Here is a 24,804-nt window from a genome sequence, read left to right on the forward strand (position 1 = left end):
CTTTTCTTAGCTACTGTGCTCATCAAGGTTATGAGGTTAAGGGACTCACACTCTCAAGGTCACAGAGCTAGGTGAAGACGCGGCTGGTGCTCGTGTGCACCACAGGATTTCCTCACCCGGGCTTTTTATTTTTTTTCCTTTTGACTGGGTTCTGGGAGCCAGGAGCTTCAAGAGTCCTTGGCTTTCCCGCCACCAGCCTCCTCCACCCCTAGCTCTCACCAGCTTCCCTCGGGTGCTCAAGTCCCCCGACCCCTCCTCCCCGGTCTCCCTCCCTCCTGAGGCCCCGCCTCTCCCCTTAGGCCAACGTCACGTGCCGCCCCATCCCCCTGCGCCTGCGCACTGCTTATTTCCCGCTGTCAGGATGAGGAGGCGGAGGTCGGCGCTCCGGTCCGTCTCTGCCCGGGGCTGTGGCGGCGCCGGCGGCTCCAGCCTTAGCGGTTCCTCCCTGGGCGGCGGCGGCCGCAGCTCGGTCGACGCCTCCTCCGCCAGCTGAGCCCGCGGCAGTCCGGGACGCCGCTTCCCCGCCCATCCCCGGTTCCCGAGGCCGCCTCCTGGCCATGGCGCAGCCGGGCCCGGCACCCCAGCCTGACGGTGAGGCGCCCACCATGGCGGGCGCGGCCTGCCCGGCGCGGCGTCGCGGGAGCCCTTGGGGCCGGAAGGGCACGCGCGCGGGCCCGGGGGTGACCCGCGGGGCCGGGGGCGGGAGCGCGCGGGCGGCGCGGGGCCAGGGCAGCCGGGCTGGGGAGGGGGCGGGAGGCGCGCGCGGGCGCAGGCGGCTGCGGGGAAGGGCGTGGGGAGCCTGCGGGAGCCGGCGGCGGCGGCGGCGGGGGAGCGCGGCGGGGAAGGTGCGGTGGGATTAGCATGTGGGTTCCGCCCGTGGGGAGGATGGAAATGGAGAACATGTGCTATATTCGTTAAAAGAAAAAGAGAGGAGAAAAAAAAAAAGCGAGCCCTGGTCTGGGTAGTGGCGGTGTGCCTCTCGCCCCACCTCCGCCCCCGCCTCCTCAGGCCACGCTCCAGCGCTCTTTGCACCGGGTTCTGCGACTTGTAGAAGTAACTGGGATCGCTAATGATTTGGTAGCATTCATTGAGTGGTAGTGTTGCTTGATGGTGAGTCCGGGCACATTTCTGAGTCTCTTTAGGACCCCACTTTCTGACGCACGAGGAGTGCTTGATCCATGCCCCTTTATCGAGAAGGATGGGCAAGCCGTTGGGCCACGCGATAAAGATGGGAACGTTCATATGTAAAAGGATAGCTTAGTATTATTTTGAGAGTGTTGGTTATGAAAACGGTGCTCGAGAAAGCCAAAGTCGAGGAATCGGTCTTCCTCGCCTTACTCTCAAGCGATGAGGGGTCTCACTTCTTTGCTCATGTTGGCCTGAAACTCCCGAGCTATCCTCCTGCCTCACAGTAGCCGAGACTTACGCAGGTCAAACTGTCTTTTAATAATGCTCATATTATATTTTTGGAAAGGAAAAAAGGCCTTGTCCTAAATAAGCCAGCCTGGTTGTTAGAGCCCTTCATGACCTTTCAGCCGACTGAGCTCTGCTTCAGAGTTTTGACCACATTGTTTCAAATTTTTTCCCCCCCCTCAACCTGGAGTTATGTTCGAAAAGAATGTGCTCGGTCCTTGGCAAGATCTTACTGTATCTAGTTGAGAAAGTTCTTTCAGGTGTATTTCTATAGTCGGCCTTTGTGCTTAGCATCTTTATGTACAAGTGTAAGTAGGATGTTGGGATACGTGTTTGGCACAGGAGGTTCTTCTTTTGGCCTTTACCAAGAATTGTCTCTTGAAATAACCTTTTGTGAAAATCTCTCTGTTTTTGCCGTTGGTGAACTGGAAACAATGTTATCAGATTTTAAGGCTCTTGCTGCTCTCAGGGAAGTGTGCTCCAAAGCCTGTTAGCCTCTTGTTTTGGGTTCTGTTAGTTGCCTAAAGCATAATGTCCAGCCTGGACTTTAGTTCGCTTGCTGTTCTATTCAAGTAGAAGAGAAGAGATGGTGGGCTGTCAGGAAACAGGGATTTTTTTTTTTTTTTAACCTTCTTTTAATTCTCACCTTTTGTATTTGGTGTCAGGGAAGAAAACTTTACAAACCCTCTTTGTTACTGCAGACAGAGGCAGAATACAGAGAAAGCTCTGGCTTCTGGTAGGTATGCTTAACTGGCTGCTGCCTTCTTTTGCCTTCCATGGACTACTCAGGTGACACGAGTCTGGGATTCTGGACTCTACATTTCCTGCCTCTTTCAAGATATGAAATGGTCTTCCCTGCAAATAGGCAGACGTGACTAAGCACTTGACAGCGTTGAGGAAAGCATTAGCCTGGAGGAATCTCATAATCTGTTATTCCCACTTCAGGATTACTTCCTATTTTCCAAATTTTAGGACTATGGGATGAGATTGAATTTACTTGTAGTTTTTTTTTTTAATTGTAAATTAATGTAAATGGGTGACCATAACATCATTCTCAAAAGGAGAGAGAATTTGGTATGTTTGAATTCTTCTGTCAATGTCTGCTTAGAAGTTCATCTTGGGGAATTAGTTTTCTTCTTTAGTTGAGTTCATATTGATAACTTTAATTAAAAGCACACTTGAATTCCAATCCCTCCGAAGGAATTGGAGAATTCTTTCGAATTAAATTGACAATAAAACATATCTAGTCTTGGACTCAGAAACAGTTGCTGAGTCTTTTTTCTTTTTGACATGCTTTGTTTTTGAGGACAAGGTATATTAGTAGATTTGTATGTAATTAGAAAGATGAGAGGTAGCCATTTAAATTTTTTTCTTATTTCATAATTTTTGAAAGTTTTGTTTTTGATGGTACATTTTAATAGACAAATGTCAATTGATTAAATTATTTTCCCTTGCAAATTCAAAGACAAGTGTAAAAATTCTCAGATTTCAGTTTGAGCTAAACTGTGTCTTAGAAATTTGTCTAGATTTTGCTTCATTAAAATTACATTTTATTTGTGTTTGTATGTATACATGAACAAGCACATGTGTGGAGGTCAGGGGACAACTTGTGGGAGCTGGTTCCCCTTTTCCACCATGTGGTTTTGAGATCATCAGGCTTGACAGCAGTCACGTTTACCTGCTGAGTGATGTCATTGGCCCCTTTATTTTGTTTTTATATAATCCCTCTATATAAGAAAATGTATGTTAGAAAAAGATTTTTAATATTTTCCCATAAAGAAATGATAAGTATTTGAGGACATAGATTTGTTTAACTTCATTTACACATTCCATAGTATATGCTAGCTTCAAAACATTACAAAGACCATCCCCCATTAATGCTTTTATTTTATGTTTTAAGTTTATCTTTATGTGTATCTTTATGGGTGTTTTGCCTGCATGTTTATGCGCCATGTGCATATCTGGTACCCTTGGAAACCAGAATAGGGTGTTGGGTCCTTTTGGGACTAGAGTTACAGATGGTCGTGGGCCATCATGTGGGTTCTGGGAATTGAACCCAGGTCCTCTGGAAGAACATCTAGTTCTCTTAACTGCTGAGCTATCTCTCTAGCCCTCCATTGATGCTTTATATACTAGAAAAAAAATCTTAGGAAGTAGAAGTATATTTTCCCCATTCTCAGAGGTGAGATTTCTGCTCTGCCTTTTATTCATGGTTATACAGACCTTTAATCCTTGAAATAGATGGGTATTACATACATAGGTCTGCAACTTTCTTATCTCATTTAAATGTTTTTTATCATTGCTGTGTATGTGTGTGTATATGTGTGTGTATATGTGTGTATGTAAATGGTTACATGGCTGTGTGTCATGCCATAACTATTACAGGTACTATCTCAAGGAATCTTCACATCAGTGAGGAGGGTGCTATTGTAATAGTATTGCTGGTCCTAGTTTTTGATGAAGAAACTGAAGTACAGACAAATTAAATATGCCTGGAGTTACAGTAAGTTAGAGTCAGGATTCAAACAGAATATCTGAACCCAGGACCCTCTGGTTTGTTCACTAGATCAGAAGGACCATTGTCTGTTTCTGTATTAGAGCTCTGCCTTGCTTTTATTAAAAGTCTATTCCATCATGTGTGTGGCATGCATGATGGATTTGCTTGTTTTTCTTCATTATTATTTTAATGATTTTTATTATTATTTTATGTGTACTTGTATTTTGCCTGCATGTATGTCTGTCCCTGGTACCCACAGAGGCCAGAAGAGGGGATTGGATCCCTGGAACTGGAGTTACAGGTGGTTATGAGCCACCATGTGGGTGCTGGGGATTGAACCCAGGTCCTCTGGAAGAGCAATCAGTTCTCTTAACCATTGAGCCATCTCTCCAACCCCTATTTTTATTTTTATTATTGAGACAGGGTCCCACTCTAGTCCAGCTGGCCTCCAATTCATGATGATCTCCTACTTTATCCTCTGGAGAATTGGGATTACAGGCATGAGACACCCTGCTTGGCTGTGTTTCCAGTGATGGGCTGGTAGGTTGCTATTCTCTTCTCTTCATTTTATAAGCAATGCTAACATGGTATGGGATTTGAATTCAGGACCTTGTGCATGTTAAGCAAGCACTATACTATTGAGATATAGCTCTAGTTTCTTTAAAATTTGAGACAAGGCCTCACTCTAACACAGCAGGCCTTGAACTTAAGATCCTCCAGCCCTACTCTCCTTAGTAACTGGAATTGCAGGCCTGCACCACTGGTACCCTTGCTTTTTATATCTGTGAGACTACTGAGTTAAAGAGCACGTTCTGACAGATTTAAATGTTAAAGCTGCTGTTAGCTTAAGCTAAAAAAAAAAAAAAAAAAGTAGTATCAATTTACATACCTGCCAAGGTATATGAGAAGGTAGATTTCCCCATTAAAAGTTCTGGTTGGATGTTTTAAATTTGTCTTCTGATAGATTTTTTTAAAAGGCTATTTTGTTGTTTCTGTCTGTCTCTGTCTCTTTCCCTCTGTCTGTCTCAGACTCTCTCTTGCCAGGTAGCTTGTTAGTCTTGGATTCACTGTGTAGCTCTGGTTCACCTTAAACTAACACTAGTCCCACTTCATCTCCTAAGTGCTGGGATTACAGGAATGCCCACTATACTGGAGGTATTCTTCAATTAACACTTTGGTGCCTGGACTATGCCAACCCCTTTGTTAGTCTTTAAGAAATAGAGAGATAAGCCAAACCAGATCTAGTCTCTGTTCTAGGTAGTCATTTAGTCATTAATTAGATTATTCCATAAACTGGTATAAAACCATTTATTCAACTATTACTAATGTGTACTACTTGCCAGGCACAATTCTGGTAATTATAATTCATCAGTGAACATGACAGGTAATAACAGTCCTGCCTTAATGAAGAGAAAACAGGTACTGAACATACACAGGTTATATAGAGTCTTAGCCAGTAAGTGCTCTGCAAAACAGCAGAGCAGAGTCCAAGGAAGTATGGACTAGATTATTTATTTATTTTTATTACTTAATGTGTATATGTATTTGTGGGATGGGGTGGGTACATATGTATTTAGGTGCCCAGAAGACAGAAGAGGCTGTTAGATTCCCAAGAGCGGAGTTACAGACAGTTTGAACTACCTGGTGTGGATGCTAGGAACTGATCTTGGGTCCTCTGCAATAGTAACAAATGATCTTAACTGCTAAGCCCTTTCTCAAGCCCTGGAGTTGGTTTTAAATGAAATGGTCAGACTAGTGATAATCCGATGCAGATGTTCATAGATAAAATTTGTGCAGAGACCCGAAGGACGAAGTGGAATTAGCCATGAAGCAAAAGCTTTGAGGGAACATATCTGACATATTTGAAGAGGTCATTGTGACTGGAATGACGTTAGGAGAGTGAGAGCGATGGGATGTGAGATCACAGAGATCATGAAGTGAGGGCAGATTTGGTAGGGCCACAGACACTTTTTAAAGATTGGCTTTCACTGGGGGTCCATCTCTGTAAAAAACGAGCAAGTGAATCAATCCATTTCACTATGGGAAACCATTGAAAAGGTTTGAAGCAGAAGAGTGATCTGATTGGACATAACCAAGGTGCTGGGCATGGTGGCTCACGTCTATAATCCCAACACTAGGAGGCTGAAGCAGAAGGATTGCTACAAAGTTTGAGGCCAGCCTGGGCTACACAGTGAGAATCTGCTTCAAAAAACTAAAAACAAGAACCTACAAATGAATAAACAAAAACTACAAACAAACAAAACCCCATGTTGCTTTGGTTGTTGGATTGGCAATAGAGTTTTGGAGAGGTAAGGGAGGCCTGAATCCAGGAAAAGGTGGTGGAATCTGGACTAAGGTGTTTGATGGCAGCTTTATTTTGAAATGATAGCCTGTGGGTTTTTCTGATGGCATTCCATGTTTGAATCCCAAAACTCTGCCTGAGGACCTGTGAGGGCTGCACAGTGTTGTGCATTTGAGGCATTTGGCCATTTAGAGGAGGTGGTTCTGGTGTTACTGTCTGGATGAGCAGGAGTCTCTCTCGGAGCAAGTAGTGAGAAGGTATGAGGTGTTAGTGAGCTGACCTGGGTGGTCTTAGCCAGAGAGGTGAAAGAGATGCTGTTGAAGGGATTGAAGCAGGTAGATGACATGGTGGCTTTAAAAAGTGGATTGATTCACTTGTTCATTTTCATAGAGCTGTGGAATGAATCCAGGCTTTTTATATACCAGGCAAGTGTTCTATCACTGAGCCTTAGCTGATGATACTTTTTTTTTCAGGTATGGCATGTTTTTATTACTTAATTTTTTTTATTACTTTATTTAATGGTTCGGGTTATGGGGTATGTGTGCTTCTGTGGAAGTCAAAGGACAGTACTGGAGCGGTGGTTTTCTCTTTTATTTCTACATGGGTTCTAGGGATCAAACTCAGCTAGCTCATTAGGCTTGTATGGCTAGCTACTGTATTCTCTGAGCCATCTTGCTGGCCCTAATTGACTAAATTCTTTTTGTCAGCTGACCATTACATCATTTTTCCCCCATTGAATTGTCCTTGTTAATTGTTTTTTCCCTATGTGTGTGGTGTATATGTTTGTGTGTATGCAGGTGCATGTGCACGTGCACTTGTACATGGATATTAGAGGTTGACATTAGGTGTCTTTTTATGAGGCTGGGTCTCTCACTGAACTTGGCACTTGCTGGTTAGAACTGAGCAGCTGGTTACAACTGGAATTGGCTAGACTTGCTGGTCAGCAAGCCCCGGAGATCCTCCTGTCTTTGTCTCCCAAGAGCTGAGGTTATAGCTGTGTATTGCTGTGTTGCTTTTTGTGTGGGTGATGGGGAGTTGAATTCAGGTCCTCCTGCTTGTATGGCAAATACTTTACTGACTGAGCCATCTCAGCTGTCTTTTCTTGTTGAATTAGAGGAACACTATGAATTGCATTAGGTTTTTGCTATGTATTAGATATTTTGTTCTCCTAGTTTGTTACTTATCTACTTTTTTTATTGTACAAAAAGCAATTTTTGTGATCTGACCATTTATTTATTTATTTATTTTAGGTTTTTCAAGACAGGGTTTCTCTGTGTAGTTTTGGCCCCTGTCCTGGATCTCATTCTGTAGACTAGGCTGGCCTCGAATTCACAGAGATCTGTCTGTCTCTACCTCCTGAGTGCTGGGATTAAAGGCCTGTGCCACCACTGTCTGGTTCTGACCTTTTTTTCTTTTCTTTTCTTTTTTTTTTTTTTTTAAGTTTATAGTCTTACAGTTTCTGGTTTAGAAGGACCCACCTCCTTATTCCAATGCTTTTTTTTTTTTTTTTTTTTGGAAGCTGAGGATGGAACCCAGGGCCTTGCGCTTGCTAGGCAAGCGCTCTACCACTGAGCTAAATCCCCAACCTTCCAATGCTTTTATAGTCTTTCAAGCTAGGGTTTCTGGCTGGGTGGTGGTGGCACATGCCTTTAATCCCAGCACTTGGGAGGCAGAGACAGGTGAATCTCAGTGAGTTCAAGGCCAGCCTGGTCTACAAAGCAAGTTTTAGGACAGCCAGGACTGTTAATACAAAAAAGAAACTGTCTGGAAAAACAAAAAACAAAAACAAATAAACAAAAAAGAGGGTTTCTCTGTGTAGCTTGGCTGTCCTGGAAGTCACTTTGTAGACAAAGCTGGCCTTGAACTCAGAACTCAGAGATACTCTTGTCTGCCTCCCAAGCTCTAGGATTAAAGGTGTGTACTACCATCTGGGCCTCCAGTTTTCTTTTCTTTTTTTTTTTTTTTTTTTTAGTGCTGTAATCCACCTTGGTTTCATGTTAAAATTTAAAGAGTGAATAGGTCATCTACTAGGAGGAAAGGACACATTAAAGAATACAGCACAACAGTACTAGACACGAGTGATTTCTGCTTTCAGGGCTGAGGCCAGCACCCAGGGAGGACCAGCTCGGTTCCCATGTAAGAGCAGTGAGCACTCTTCACCCTGGAGCCGCCTTTGGTTTTGGTTTTCACTTCTTTTATTTTTAGGTAAAAACATTAACCTGACGTTATTATTATTGCAGACCTGAGAAATGAGCACACAACAAATGGACAGCATTGTTTACAGGTGCTTTGATCTGTGTGGAGACAAAGGCTGAGCAGTTTGTCTGCAATTAACACTGGGAGATGATGAGAGAGTGAAATAAAGACTGAGAACAGAAACTTAAAACAGGAGTCAGGGAAGAAAAAAAATCGTTTAAATTCCAATACGGATTGAAAAGTAATTCATTTAAAACTTGACATCAGTTTAAAATGGTCTGGCCATAGGATAAATACTGGCCAGCCTGGAGCTGTTTTTTCCAGCCTGATAGACTCTCTATGTGTGGTCATTAAACTGAGTTTAATCTTTATAAGGGTCTCTGTAAACTTTTATTGTTTATTTTTGTGTAGTACAATTATGCCAGATAATGTCATGTTTGGGGAATATAAAAATGAATGATATACAGCCTACCTTCTAGATATGCTGATTCAGTGAAGGAACGGCCTTGAACTCTGAAGATGCCCAGTGGTATTCTGAATTGATAGTCTAAATTCTGTTCCTTCTAGAGAAGAAAGCTTGCCATCTCCTGATTTTAACTGGATTTGTATTTTATTTTTCTTTTAATTAAAGTGAGGTTTGCTGAACTATAACTGCTTTAGTTTTGTTTGCTAAGACCACCCAGAGGAAATCCCAAGCATTCTTTTGCATGTCAGTCTGAAGCAGTTTAATGGTAATGTTGTGTTCTTTCTAAGTATTTGGTTTATTGCTTTTATTACATGACTAGAATCTATTTGCCATTCTTTAGATTCTTTTTGAGGCAAATTCCAGTGAGTGACTTCTGTTGGAACCTAGAACCTAGAACCTGGTATTCTCTAGATATACTTAACTATGGAAAGTAATAGAAAGACATCTAGCTATATCCAAAAGGAATTCTAGAGAGTAGGACTTCTCACTTTATAAATGAGGCTAAGGACTAAAGAGATGAAGTCACTTGTATTGTAGCAGTTAGTGCTGGAACTTGCAAGGAGAGCTGTCACTCTTCTGAGTATTGCTTCTTTTATAGAAAATAAACTTTCTTCAGAAGACTTATTCTTTTTTTTTTTTTTGGAGCTGAGGATCGAACTCAGGGCCTTCACTTGCTAGGCAAGTGCTCTACCACTGAGCTAAATCCCCAACCTCCAGAAGCCTCATTCTTTTGTTTCCTGAAAAGAGTCATCAAATTGATAGAGGCTGATTACAGTCAGAATAATTTAGAGTATATTGATAATCAACCCCGCCACCGATCTCTGTGGCCCTCTTGCCCTGGAACTCAAGAGATCATCTATTCCTGGGATTAAAGGCATGTACCACCACACCCAGCCCAATACTTTCATTTTGTTGTTTGGTTTATTTTGAGACATGTTTCTCTGTGTAGTCTTGGCTGACCTCAAACTCAGTCTGTAGACCTTGAACTGTAGGCTTTGAACTCACAGATCTGCCTGGCTCTGCCTCCCAAGTGCTGGGACTAAAAGGCTTGTGCCACCACCACCCGGCTACTTTCATTTCTTAAACAAGCAATTTATTGATAATGGGTGTTGCAGATGTTACAAAATACTTCTTATGGAACATAAAAGTCTGAATGCAAACACCATGAGGAAGAGGCAACTTGCCTGAGTGATAGTGGTATTTTCAACAAAATACTTGGTTGAGAGTAAACAATATATATTTTTTGAAAGAAACTGACATGAAACAGGCAGCTCTAATAATGTGGTCTCACTTTCTCATTCACAGTATTTTGATTAGACATAGCAGAGACATTTTGCACCATTCAGAAAGTTAGGTAACATGGACCCTCTACTCACGTTATATCTTATATGTTTATTTTATATTGGAGAGAGTGGTACATGAATACAACCTTGAGTTATGAAGAATTTTTGACAAATGGAGAAGTAAATGAATGGATGCTATAATTTACTAAGATTGAATTATGGAGAAATAGAAAATGTGAACAGTCCAGTCCTGAGTAGGAAGATTGAATCAGTAAGTCTCATAGAATAAGCCCAGGGTCTGATGACTTCACTGATGAGTTCAGTCAGGTATCTAAAAGACTAATACCAGCTCTGGAAAAACTCTAAACATTTGGAAAGGACTCCTAAGTTCACTCCTCAGTGCCTGCATTACTCTGATACATAAACTAGACATGGATACATGGTGCTGTGTAGGTAGATCCCTCTGAGTTCAAGGGCAGTCTAGTGAGACCCTGTCTCAAAAAACAAAACAAGACAAATAACTAAACTATTATTCTTGAACATATACAGAAATTTTCAGTAAGCTATTGAGAAAAATTCAGTGGGATATTAAAAAAGATGATTTGCCATGGTAAAGTGGGATTCATTCAGAAGTGCAAGGATGGTTTAACACATATAAATATAGGTAACGATAGTAAGAGAATAAAGGACAAAATCATAGGGTGATTGAGTAGAAGCAGGAAAAGCATTTGACGAAAGCCAATATTCCTTGTCAAAAACTCAACAAATTAGGTACAGAATTAATAACATAATAACCACCAATTTTGACAAAATCCACAGCTAACATCCTGAATGGGAAAATGTTGAAACTGGAAAAAGACAATGTTGTCCATTTTATCACTTCTATTTGACACAGATGGCAAGTCCTATTCAGAGCAGTTAGGTAAGAGAAAGCAATAAAAGGCATCCAAACTGAGAAGTTAAACTGTCTCTGTCTGAATGTAGAATGTCCCCAGAGTATTTTGGTTCCCAAAATAGCAATATTCAGAGGTAGAGCTTTGGAGGGAATGATTAGATCATAAGGCTTTGCCTGTATCAATTACTCCACTGAAGTGTTCACAATTTATGGCATAATTGGGAGGTGGAAGAACTCAAAGGCCTAGTTGGAGGAAATAGGTTACTGGGAGCATGCCTTTGGAGGTTATATCATTTCTCAAGGTTACCTCCTTTGCTTCCTGGTGGCAATGAGGTGAGCATCACTCTCCTGTCATGCCTTGGGCTGTTGTGACATGGCCTGCAAACTGAAATTGTGAGCCCAAATCAGTCTCTAAACAGTTCCTCTCAGGAAGTTGTCACATTGACAGAAACTTAACGTATTTAGAAAGCTCTGAAGATGACACAAACACATACACACAGTGAGAACAACCGAATTAATGTGGAGGGTATAATAAAATCAACATAGAAGTGAGGGTTGGGGAGCTAGCTCAGACAGAGCATGTGCATTTGAGGGATGTTGTAGATTTAATCTCTGGCACTCCAAAAACAAACCAGTGAATAGGAAAGAAAAATAACTTCTTATCCTAAATAAAACAACAACAAACAAAACCCCAAACGTGTTGTGTTTTTATGTCCTAATTTCCCTCTATCTTGGAAAAAAACAAATTCCACTTATAATACCTATAGAAGATAATGGCAAAGGAGGGGAGCAATCTCAGAGCTGAAAATTAGAAAACATTGATGAAAGAGGCTACAAATAAATGAAAGTATCCAGTCAGTGTTCATGGTTTAGAAGGGTTAGCGTTGTTTAAAAAGTCCACACTGGGAAAACAAAAACAATAAAATTCTGGCAGTGGTGTTGCACACCTCTTATCCCAGCTCTCAATGGCAGAGGCAGGTGTATCTCAGTGAGTTCAAGGCCAGCCGTGGCCTACAAGACAGCCAGAGTGACACGGAGAAACTTGGTCTTGAAAAACAAAAATAGAAATAAACAAAAATGTCCACATTGCTGGAAGCTATCTATTGATTCTTTATAACTATCAGAATACCAATGGTTCTGAAAAAGAAAAACAAAAAACAACAATGGTGTTCAGTAGAGAAATAGAAAAAAAGTCTTAAAATTTACAGGGAACCTGTGAAGTCTCTGAGTAGCCAATCAGTCTTGAGTACAAAGAAAATCAGGTAGCATCATTTTACCTGATTTCAAAATATACTACTTTTTTTAGAACATGGGCCTGCCAGTTTACAGTGGTCATTTTTAAGGCCATTTCCCATAGCCTGAAGATACCAGGCCACACCTACCTGCAGCTCCCTGGGAGTTAAGAGTTAAGAAATCTGTGCTGTGACTTGACAGCTCTTCACTTATATCTGACTCTTTCATGCTCTTTGTCACATGGCCTGTGTTGAACTAAGTCATGTAATGTATCACTTCCACCAGCCTCTAAAATGTTACATGTATATTAAAAAAGGTAGGAATCCTTTTTGTTTAGAGGTTTCTCATAAGATTATCAGTGGAATCTTTCTGGAGAGGTTCCTTTGACTTCCTCCAACCCCATTCCCCTAATGGTGGTTATCCATCTCTTATCTATTTGGTGAGAAAGTGCTGCCACTTGGCCTTATTTTTTTAAAGAAGATTTGTTTCCATATGTGTGCTCATGCATGCAGTGCCAGAGTCCCTGAAGCTGGAGTTAGTAGGTAGTTGTGAGATGCTAGACATAGGTGCTGGGACCTGAACTTGGGATCTCTGGAAGAGCAGCAAGTGCTCTTTAACAAACTTTTTTTTTCCTCTTTGTTTATGTGCATTGGTGTTTTGCCTGCATGAGGGTGTCAGGCACCCTGGAACTGGAGGTGCCATGTGGGTGCTGGGAATTGAACCTTGGTCATCTGGAAGAGCAGCCAGTGCTCTTAACCACTGAGCAATCTCTCCAGCCCCCTACAGCAAGTGCTCTTAACTGCTGAGCCATCTCTCCTGCTCTCTTCTCCTCCTTAATGAACCTTCTCTCCAGATATTAAAGGGAAATCTCCTTTTAAGGCCCTGTATGACCTCTTGCATAGTTTGAATCCTTTTCTTTCTAATGGGTTTCCTTCTACCTTGAGCCTAGATCATGAACTGGAGGCCCTTTCTCCTAATAAACCTCATTCCTTAAGGGTAATTATGTGTCACCTTCCTGCACCATCTGCTGCCACTCTAGTATTCAATATTATAAAACTATTGTAATTATATTGGCAGGTTCTAGCATAAAAACACCAATAGGCTTGGAATGGATGTAGAGTCTTGCCTAGCATTTGCAAAGACTTGGGTTCAATCCCCAGCACCAGAAAACACAACAAACCAGATACAAATAGATCCATATTCTTAAATCCATACTCTTATAGCCACTAAGGTGCTAAGAACATAACAATGAATAAAAGGTGGCTGCTTCCATAAAACAGGCAACTGTGTATTCTTATGCAGAGGAATAATTAGATCCTTATATCACACCATGTACAAAAATAAACACAAAGTGGATCAAAGACCTAAATGTAAGACAAAACTATGAAACTGCTACAAGAAAATTTAGAAGAAAATACCCACATTTGTCTGGGCAGTGATTTGTTTGGGATATAACCTCAAAAGCACAGACAACGAAAGCAAAAGCAGGCAAATACGCTTTCACCTAACTATGCTATGCTCTGCAGCAAAGGAAATCAGAGTGAAGAAGGAAGTTTACAGATGGGAGATGATATCCAGAAGTGATACATTTGGTTGGAGATTAAAACTTACCATGTCTAAGGAGCTTAGTAGTAAGAAAACAACCCAATTAAAAAAGGGGCAAAATATCTGGACAGATTTTTCTTAAAAGAACACATACAGGGGTTGGAGATTTAGCTCAGTGGTAGAGCGCTTGTCTAGCAAGCGCAAGGCCCTGGGTTGGATCCTCAGCTCAAAACAAAACAAAACAAAACAAAACAAAACAAAACAAAACCTCATACGGGCGGCTGATTAAAAAAAATTCTCAGTATCACTAGTCATCAAGGAATACAAAGGAAAAACCACAGTGAGATAACACTTCACTTTAATTAAAATGACAGTTCACAAAAACACAAAAGGCTGTGAAGAAAAGAAAATGCCTATTCACTGTTCATAAGAATATAAATTATAGCCATTATGGGAAACAGCATGGAGGTTCCCCACAAAGTTAAAAATAGAAGCACCGTATGATAACTGTGTGTGGAATGTAAATGGAATCAGTATGTGAAAGAGATAGGTACATTACCATGTTTATTGCAACACCTCACACTACCAAGAAATGGAGTCAACCTATGTGTATATTGATAACCTAATGAGTAAGGAAGATGTGTGCATGTACAGTAAGATACTGTTGAGACTTTAAAAGGAAATTCTGCCATTTGTATTGACAAACCAAGCTGACATTATGTAATGTCAAATCCAGGTATATGATTTCACTCATCTGTGGACTTCGTAAAAGTAGAAGGTAGAATTGTGATCAGGGCCACCATGATGACTAAGCAGGTAAAAGTACTAAGCTGGACAGCATAATTTTCTTCCCCGGGATCCATATGGTAGAAAGGGAATTGACTACACTTGTTGTCTTGCCCTCTGCACATATGTGCTATGGCACTTGTGTGCACATATATACATAGAATAAGTGAAATTGTGGTTGTTAAAGCTGCTTATGTGGGAGGAGGAGTTGATGCTAGTCAAAGAATGCCTAATTATAGTTAGGCAAGAGGAAGGATTTCAAGAGGCCTTTCATTTAGCACAGTGACTACAGTTAATGATTTTTTATAGTATTCTTAGAAAATAAGTATTCTTAGAAAGGGTTTGGAATATAGCTCATTGTGCTTGCTTATCATGCATAAATTCTGGGTTCAATCCCTAGCACCACATAAATGAGGGTAGGGTGTTTGAATCTTAGATGGTCTTTTAATAAAAAACCCAAAGCCAGATATCAGGGTGAAAGCTGAAAGATTAGAGAAGCAGAACAGCCAGCCACTAGTTCTTACCTCTATGAAATCCTCAACCTAAAGAGAGTGAGTTCCTGTTTCCTCATGCCTTATATATCTTTCTCTGCCATGCCATATGACTTCCTGGGATTAAAGGCATGTGTGCTTCCCAAGCAAAGGCATGAGATCTCAAGTGCTGGGATTAAAGGTGTGTGCCACCATTGCTTGACCTCTGTGTCTAATCTAGTGGCTGACTCTGTCTTCTGATCCTTAGGCAAGTTTATTAGGGCACACAATATATCACCACAGTAGGGTGTGGTGTGTTGTGATCTATACTTACAATTTCCACTTGGGAGCTGGAGGCAAGAATATCCAAAGTTCAAGGTCATCCTTGGCTTTCTAGCAGAGGTCAGAGCCAGCCTTGGCTACTTGAGACCATGTCTTAAAAATTAAGAAGGGATGTTGGGTGCTTACTTCCAAAAGTGATAATTGCATGAGGTCATGAATTTTGAAGCCTGGGGTTAGCTAGTTAACAGGATGGATATGCATATCCATATGGATACACACAAACTTTTTTTCATTTTTTTTATTAAGAAATTATGCATTTTACATAACAATCACAGATCCCCCTCTTCCCTCCTCCCCCCCCTCCAGTCTTCTCCTCAAACCCCCCCCCCCATTCCTTCCCACAAGAAGGTAAGACTGCCGGGTGGTGGTGGCACACGCCTGTAATCCCAGCACTCCGGAGGCAGAGGCAGGTGGATCTCTGAGTTCAAGGCCAGCCTGGTCTACACCGCTAGTCCAGGACAGGTTCCAAAGCTACAGAGAAACCCTGTCTCGAAAAACCAAAAAAAAAAAAAAAAAAAAAAAAAAAAAGGTAAGACCTCCCATGGGGAGTCAGCAGAACCTGGTACATTCAGTAGAGGAAGGTCCCATCCCCCTCCCCCCCCCCAAGGCTGTGTGAGGTGTTCCACCATAGGTAATGGGCTCCAAAAAGCCAGCTCATGCTCCAAAGATGGATCCTGATCCTACTGCCAGTGGGCCTCTTAAGCAGGTCAACCTACATAACTGTCACTTATGCAGAGGGCCTAGTTCAGTCCCTTGGAGGTTCCACAGGTGTTAGTCTAAATTTCATGAGTTCCCATTAGTTTGGTTTGGTTGTCTCTGTAAGTTTCCCCATCATGATCTTAATGCCCCTTACTCAAAGAATCCCCCTTCTTTCTCTTGGATTGGATTCCTAGAGCTCGGCCTGATATTTGGCTGTGGACCTCTGCATTGGCTTCTGTCAGTTACTGGAGAAAGGCTCTATTCACTGATCTGATTACTGGGGTAAGCCAGTTCAGGCACCCTCTGGGAATTACCCTAGCACCTAGTTTCTCCTTTTCCCCATGATGTCTCCCTCTATCATGATATCTTTTTCATTGCTCTCCCACTCTGTCCCTGTTCCAGCTCGACCATCTGTTCCCTTATGTTCTCATCCCCCATCCCCTCCCCTCCATTCCCTAACCCCCAATCCCCAGTTTATTTGTAGAGATCTCATCTATTTCCCCTTTTCATGGTGATCCATGTGTCTCTCTTTAAGTCCTCCTTGTTAACTAGCTTCTCTGAAGCTGTGGGTTGTAGTTTGGTTGTCCTTTGCTTTACATCTAGTATCCACTTATGAGTGAGTACATACCATGTTCATCCTGAGTTTGGGTTACCTCACTCAGGATGATATTTTTTAATTCTATCCATTTCCTGCAAATTTCATGATGTCAACTTTCACTGTTAAGTAGTACTCCATTGTGTATATGTACCACATTTTCTTAATCCATTCTTCTGTTGAGGGGTGTCTAGGTTGTTTCTAGCTTCTGGCTATTACAAATAATGCTGCTATGAACATAGTTGAAAATGTGTCCTTGTGGTATGATTGAGCATCCTTTGTGTATATGCCCAAGAGCAGCATAGCTGGGTCTTGAGGAAGATTGATTCTCAATTTTCTGAGACACCGCTATACTGGTTTTTCAAAGTGGCTGTACAAGTTTGCACTCCCACCAGCAGTGGAGGAGTGTTCCCCTTGCTCTCCATCCTCTTCAGCATAAGTTGTCATCTGTGTTTTTGATCACAGCCATTCTGACTGGTGTAAGGTGGTATCTCAGAGTTGTTTTGATTTGCATTTCCCTGATGGCTAAGGATGTTGAGCAATTCCTTAAATGTCTTTTGGCTATTTGAGATTCTTCTATTGAGAACTCTCTGTTTAGATCTGTAGCCTATTTTTTAATTGAATTGTTTGGTATTTTGATACATGGTTTCTTGAATTCTCTATATATTTTGAAGATCAGCCTTCTGTCAGATGTGGGGTTGGTGAAGATCTTTTCCCATCCTGTAGGCTGTTGTTTTGTCTTATTTACCGTGTCCTTTGCCCTATAAAAGCTTCTCAGTTTCAGGAGGTACCATTTATTAATTTTTGCTCTCAGTGTCTGTGCTACTGATGTTATATTTAGGAAGTAGTCTCCTGTGCCAATGCTTTCAAGACTACTTCCTACTTTCTCTTCTATCAGATTCAGTGTAACTGGATTTATGAGGATGTCTTTGATCCACTTGGACTTGAGTTTTGTCCATGGTGATAGATATGGATCTATTTGCATTCTTCCACATGTTGACATCCAGTTATGCCAGCACCATTTGTGGAAGATGCTTTCTTTTTTCCATTGTATAGTTTTGGCTTCTTTTAAAAAAATCAGGTGTTCATAGGTGTGGGTTAATGTCAGGGTCTTCAATTTGATTCCAGTGGTCCATATGTTGGTTTTTATGCCAATGCTAAGCTGTTTTTATTACTATAGCTCTATAGTAGAGCTGGAGGTCAGGGATGATGATGCCTCCAGAGGTGGCTTTATTGTATAGAATTGTTTTAGCTATTCTGGGTTTTTTTGTTTTTCCACATGAAGTTGAGTATTGTTCTTTCGATGTCTGTGAAGAATTGTGTTGTGATTTTGATGGGGATTGCATTGAATCTGTAGATTGTTTTTGGTATGATTGCCTTTTTACTATGTTAATCCTACTTATCCACAAGCATGGGGGATCTTTCCATTTTCTGATGTCTTCTTCAATTTCTTTCTTCAGAGACTTAAAGTTCTTGTCATACAGGTCTCTCACTTGCTTAGTTAGGGTTACCCCAAGGTATTTTATATTATTTGTGGCTATTGTAAAGGGTGATATTTCTTTGTTTTCTTTCTTAGCCCATTTATCATTTGCATATAGGAGAGCTATGATTTTTTTTTTTTTTTTGAGTTAATCTTGTATCCTTCCACATTACTTAAGGTGTTTATCAGCTGTAGGAGTTCCCTGGTAGAATTTTTGGGGTCATTTATGTATACTTTCATATTGTCTGCAAATAGTGAAAGTTTGACTTCTTCCTTTCTAATTTGTATCCTGTGATATTCTTTTGTTGTCTTATTGCTCTAGCTAGGATTTCAAGTACTATATTCAATAGATAGGGGGAGACTAAACAGCCTTTTCTTGTTCCTGATTTTAGTAGATTCGCTTTGAATTTCTCTCCATTTAATTTGATGTTGGCTGTAGGCTTGCTGTAAATTGCTTTTATTATGTTTAGGTACATTCCTTGTATTACTGATCTGTCTGAGACCCTTATCATGAAGGGGTGTTGGATTTTGTCAAAGAGATAATCATGAGGCTTTTTTTTTTCTTTCAGTTTGTTTATATGGTGTATTACATTGACAGATTTTTGTATGTTGAACCATCCTTGCATCTCTGGGATGAAGCCTACTTGATCATGGTGGATAATTGTTTTTATGTGTTCTTGGATTTGGTTTGCCAGTATTTTATTGAGTATTTTTGCATCAATGTTCATGAGGGAGATTGGTCTGTAATTCTCTTTCTTTGTTGCGTCTTTGTGTGGTTTGGGTTTGGGTATCAGGGTAACTGTAGCCTCATAAAAAGAGTTTGGTAATGTTCGTTCTGTTTTATTGCACATATACACTCTTAAGAATATGTTGTACATGATAGTTTTATCTGTTAATTTTAAAAATATTTTTTTTTGATAGCTGAAACTGATACCTGAGAGGAGAAGGGGAAACGTGAGGTGGTAATGTGCAGAGCAGTTAATGGATTGGTGGTGTGGGAGTATGGGTATTGCTCAGAGGTTTGAAAAAAGAGTCGGAACCTGAGTAGGAGAAAAGTTTACAACCAACCAAGGAGTTTGGGATTTATTTATTTTTCCTTTTTTCAAGAGGTCTTTGTATTGCCTTTGCTGTCCTGGAACTCACTCTGTAGACTAGGCTGGCCTTGAACTCGAACTCAGAGATTCTGTCTGCCTCTGCCTTCTGAGTGCTGGGATTACAGGTGTGTACTACTACCACCTGGTTGGCTTCCTTTTCTTTCTTTCTTTCTTCCTTCCTTCCTTCCTTTCTTTCTTTCTTTCTTTTTTTCCTTTTTTTTTTTTTTTCAGACAGGGTTTCTCTGTGTAGCTTTGCGCCTTTCCTGGAACTCACTCTGTAGGCCAGGCTCTGCCTCCTGAGTGCTGGGATTAAAGACGTGTGCTACCACTGCCTGGCTAAAGCTTTCTTTCCTTTTTTTGTTTTGTTTTGTTTTGTTTTTCGAGGCAGGGTTTCTCTGTAGTTTTGGTGCCTGTCCTGGACTAGCTCTGTAGACCAGGCTGGCCTCAAACTTACAGAGATCCACCTGCCTCTGCCTCCTGAGTGCTGGGATTACAGGCGTGCGCCACCACTGCCCGGCTGAGCTTCCTTTTCTTTTTCTTTTTCTTTTAATTTCTTTCTTTTTTTTTTAAGGTTGAACTTAATCTCTTTACTCTTTTTTTTAATATATTTATTTATTAAAAATTTTTTCATTTTATATACCAACCCCAGTTTCCCCTCCCTCCCCTTCTCCTGCCTCCTTGCCTCCCTCCCACTCTACCCCCATTCACTCCTCAGAGTGGGTAAGGCCTCCCATGGTAGTCAACAAAGTCTGGCATACCAAGTTGAAGGAGAGCCTAGCCCTTCCCCATTGTATCAAGGCTAAGCAAAGTATCCCACCACAGGGAATGGGCTCCAAAAAATTAGTTCATGTACCTGGGATAAGTCCTGGTCCTGCTGGAGCTTCCTTTTCTTTCTTTTTTTTTTTTTTTTTTTTTTTTTTTTTTGTTTTTTTGAGACAGGGTTTCTCTGTGTAGTTTTGCGCCTTTCCTGGAACTCGCTTTGGAGACCAGGCTGGCCTCGAACTCACAAAGATCCACCTGCCTCTGCCTCCCGAGTGCTGGGATTAAAGGCGTGCACCACCACCGCCTGGCTTGGAGCTTCCTTTTCTTAACCCCGATTTTTATAGATTGATATGTGAGGGCTGGGGAGATGGCTCAGCAGTTGCGAGCACTGGCTGCACTTCTAGAGGCTCTAGCTTCCATTCCTAGTATCCATATGGTTGTTTTGGAATATTCCTTCACACTTTGTGAAGTATGTTACTGTGAGTGGTTTAATAAAAAGCTAAATGGTCAATAGCTACACAAGATTTTCAAGACAGAGAGAATGCTAGGAAAAAGAAAGGCAGAGTCATGAGGACATACTGAGAGCTGCAGAGGAAGCAACATGGGCAATACAGAATAGAGGTAACCGAGCCACATAGAAGAACGTAGATTAAAATAGGTTAGCTGGGCAGTTTTGGCGCACGTATGTCTTTAATCCCAGCACTCAGGAGGCAGAGCCAGGTGGATTCTCGAGATCCAGGACAGGCACCAAAACTACACTGAGAAACCCTGTCTTGAAACCTCTTCCCCCCCAAAAATGGGTTAATTTAAGTTGTAAGAGCTAGTTAGTAACAAGTCTAAGCTATGTCCGAGCTTTTATAATTAATAAGTCTTCATGTGGTTATTTGGGAGCTGGCTGGCAGGACAGAAATGTCCACCCCCACACACGATGGCTTACAACTGTCTGTAGCTCCAGTTCCAGAGACTCATGCCCACTTCTGGCTCCATGGGTTCACATACAAAAGTCAACGCAGAACACATATATACATAAAGAGTAAAAAACTAAAAAATCCTAAATTATTATCTTTTGTTTGCTAAAACTTGGCCTCACTTATAGGAGTCAAATGATTGTTCTGCCTACCCTCCCATGTGTTTGGACAGCAGGTACTTGCTAGTACACCCATCTTGTCATTATTATTTTTGAAGTAAATCATTCATTTTTGTTGATGTAGATACACTGTAATTTAAAAAGTGCTCCATTGATGAGTATTTGTGCTATCACAGTTCTGTGATGAGTATCCTTGTACATTCGTATCTTTGCACGTTCTTGTACATGTCTTTGAATGACATTTCTATATGTGCACACACTTAAACATTTTAATGCAAGTACCAAGTTTTTATTTTATTTTATTTTTCTGTTTTTTTGAGACAGGTTTCTTTGTGTAGCCCTGTCTGTCCTGGAACATGCTCTGTAGACCAGGCTTGCCTCAAACTGACAGAGATCCACCTGCCTCTGCCTTCTGAGTGCTGGGATTAAAGGCGTGTGCCACCACCTTCTGACTAAGTACCAAGGTTTTTCCAGGCAGGTCTGGCAGTTAGGGTATAAGAGTGCTGATAGCCCTGTATGTCAATGAACTTGAGTCTTTTTTGTATGGAGAAATTGATCATTGTCATGTGCAACAGGAACAAATAGCAAATTTTTCTGCCAGCCTTTTTTGGTTTTTTGAGACAGGGTTTCTCTGTGTAGCTTTGTGCCTTTCCTGGAACTCACTTGGTAGACCAGGCTGGCCTCGAACTCACAGAGATCCGCCTGGCTCTGCCTCCCGAGTGCTGGGATTACAGGCGTGTGCCACCCTCCCCCCCCCCCAGCTCCAGCTTGTTTTTTTAACTTCGATGTTTTGGCATATGGAAGCATTTTCAATTTTATGTGATTCGATTATCAGTATTTTTCTTTGGGACATCAACAGTTTATGTTATGCCTGCTGTTTTCTAGTGTTTACTTTTAAATATTGGATTACAGATTTCATTTTGATGTAAGCAATCAGATAAATGGCTATCTATTGTTTTTGCATCATGCAGTGATTAATTCAATATTAACATTGCTGTTGCACGAATCCTAAATGGTCTTATAATAAAAGCCCAGAGCCAGATATAGGGCTGGAAGATCAGAGAAGCAGAGCAAGCCACAGCCACCACCAATTACCTCACCAACTCCTCAGCCTGAAAGAGCCGAAATCCTGTTTTCTCCTGCCTTATATTCCTTTCTCTGGCCAGCCACATCACTTCCTGTCTCAACCTTCCTAGTGCTGGGATAATTAAAGGTGTGTGCTACCATTGCCTGGCTCTATTTTTCTTTTAGTTTGGATTAATCTCGTATAGACCAGAGTGGCCTTGAACTCACAGAGATCCAGACAGATCTCTTCCACTGCCTCTTGACTGCTAGGATTAAAAGTGTGTCCCATCAGTGTCTGGCCTCTATGTTTAATCTAGTGGCTTGTTCTGTCAGGGAAATTTTATTTGTTCACAATATCACCACACATTGCCATTCAGTTAATGATACTGTAGTCATACTGCAGAGTTACATTTATTGTTTTCCTCTGTTTTGTAGTGTTTTAGTATTTAAAGAGCCAAAAATTCTTTGTGAATCATTGATTGGAGTTTTTCTTGGCTTTTTTTTTTTGAGTATTTATTTATTCAGATAAAGTTCAATATGAATACATATGTTTTTACCCACTATGTCCGTCTTGTCTTTGACAAGACTTTAAAACATTATGCATTAGGACCCCAGGTTTGACTCCCAGTAATGTGTATAAGAAGAAAAAATATTTTCATTGAGTTATTAACTAAGGACAATAAACAGTTGTTGTGTGTTTGTGTGTGTGTTTGTTCAAGATTTAATTTTTTATTTTATGTTTATTTGTGTATGTACACATGAAAGTGTAGGTACCTGTGGAGTCCAGAAAAGAGCATTGACTCCAGAGAACTGGAATTAAAGGGGGCTATGAGCCACCAGACATGGGTCCCAAGAACTGAGCTCCTGTCCTATGCAAGAGCAGTGTACTCTCTTAACTGCTGAGCCATGTCTCCAGCCCTTATATCTTTACAGTTATTAAATTAATATGAGTGTATTAGTTATGTTAGGTAATATAATCTTTAATCTTTTTAAAGGTGGCATCATTCCTGCTTTGGAGTTAAATAAATGAAAGTTGAGTAGAGCTGGGCTTGGTGGCACACGCCTTTAATCCCAGCACTCTGGAGGCAGAGGCAGGTGAATCTCTTCAGTCCAAGCTGGCCTAGTCTACAGAGTGAGTTCCAGGACAGCCAGGCCTATATAGAAACCCTATCTTGAAAAGCTCCGTGCCCGCCCCCCAACACTCACTCCCCCCCTAAATACTTGGGACTCAGGTTCCCATGAGTTTTCATTTCCTATTGTATCTTTTTTAGTTGAGTAAATTTTCATGTCGTAAAAAAAGTACACAATTAAAACGAAGTCCCAAAGTTTGCTTTTTTTAAAAAATACATTTTCATTATTAAATAATTCTTCAGAAAACATCATTGAACATTAATCTTTGGTTTTATTTTTATTTTTTACAGTGTTCTTAATCAAAAAGTATAAGTTTGATGGGCTTGGTGATGATGCCTGTGATCCTAGTATATAAGAAATTGAGGCAGTGGGACAGGAGCATTAGGAGCTTGAGGGCAGCCTGGGCTGCATGAGACTTTGTATGTGTGTGAGTGGATGAATGAATGCTGGTTTATGGGTAGCCTTTGCTTCCCCAGGCAGGAAGAGGTGTCATTGGTTTTTAATGTTGAGTTTTAATGATTGGCTTTTAAAAAATACACTGTCTGTTTGCTTTCTTTCTTTGTACATTATACCTGTGTCCTTTGCATTTAGAAGATAGAGCCCTTTATTTTTGTTTGCTATAGATCTTTCAGGTTTATTCTTTGCTCTTTTTTTTAGGGATGGGGCGGGTAGGTGATCCTGGCGTTGAATCTAGGGCCTTGCGCACAGTAGGCATGTGTTCCACCACTGAGCTATTGTGGGGTCCCCTTTTTCCTCTGTTGGCCACCAGTCTGTCCAGATGAAGGGGCAGAAATGTCGACAGAAAGCTTTGTATGGCCTGTGAACATGGTGGAAATAGCTTTTCGGGATACAGCTTCAGTGTATCAACTGTATTCCAGAGTGAGGGGAGACTGTAAGGGATGGGGACAGAGGCTATGACATCACCTTATTAACATGAACCATCATGCACAATCCTATCATAACACTCCTAGTACAAGTCTAATTACCATATGGGCAGCACCTGGAATAATTCTGCAGGGGACTGTCACACTAGAGATAAGTCAGGCATTGGGGCCTAGAGACATTCTCCAGTTAAGGTCAGGTAGAGAGCAGGAAACCCTCAGGGGAGGCGAGGAGGCTGAGGTTCCTGTTGGCCGAGTTTGTAGAGAGCTGCCAGGCCATGGTAGACTGAAACCTCTGAGCAGCAGGGCCTTCAACAAGCTATATCCTCAGTCTTAGCTTTTGTTTTAAGTTAGCTTTTGGGGTAGTTTTCATAGAAGGAAGTGTAAGATTTCATTTGAACTGATTTACTGGTAATGCTTTTGATACCTCTAAAGACTCACTGTTTCTTAAAAACAATTAGATACCCACCCATTTTCTTTTTTGAGTGTATAAACTTTTTAAAAAAAATAGTGGCTAAGTTTTTCAGTATTCTTTAAAAAATTTTTTCTTTCTTTCTTTTTTTTTTTTTTTGAGCTGAGGAT

General features: G+C 41.1%; 1 protein-coding gene across 2 annotated transcripts in view; it reads left to right on the forward strand.

The window, feature by feature from the left end:
* Window positions 1-330: 330 nt before the first annotated feature.
* Rabep1 (rabaptin, RAB GTPase binding effector protein 1) overlaps window positions 331-24,804 on the forward strand; it is a 103,285-nt gene continuing 78,811 nt past the window's right edge. For both annotated transcript variants that reach the window (XM_036198033.1, XM_036198034.1), the window contains exon 1: window positions 331-591. In XM_036198033.1, the coding sequence (XP_036053926.1) occupies window positions 558-591 (34 nt within the window). In that variant the 5' untranslated portion in view covers window positions 331-557. The remainder of the gene's footprint in view (window positions 592-24,804) is intronic.

The sequence above is a fragment of the Onychomys torridus genome, chromosome 8 (assembly GCF_903995425.1).
Source record: "Onychomys torridus chromosome 8, mOncTor1.1, whole genome shotgun sequence".
Taxonomy (NCBI): Eukaryota; Metazoa; Chordata; class Mammalia; order Rodentia; family Cricetidae; genus Onychomys; species Onychomys torridus.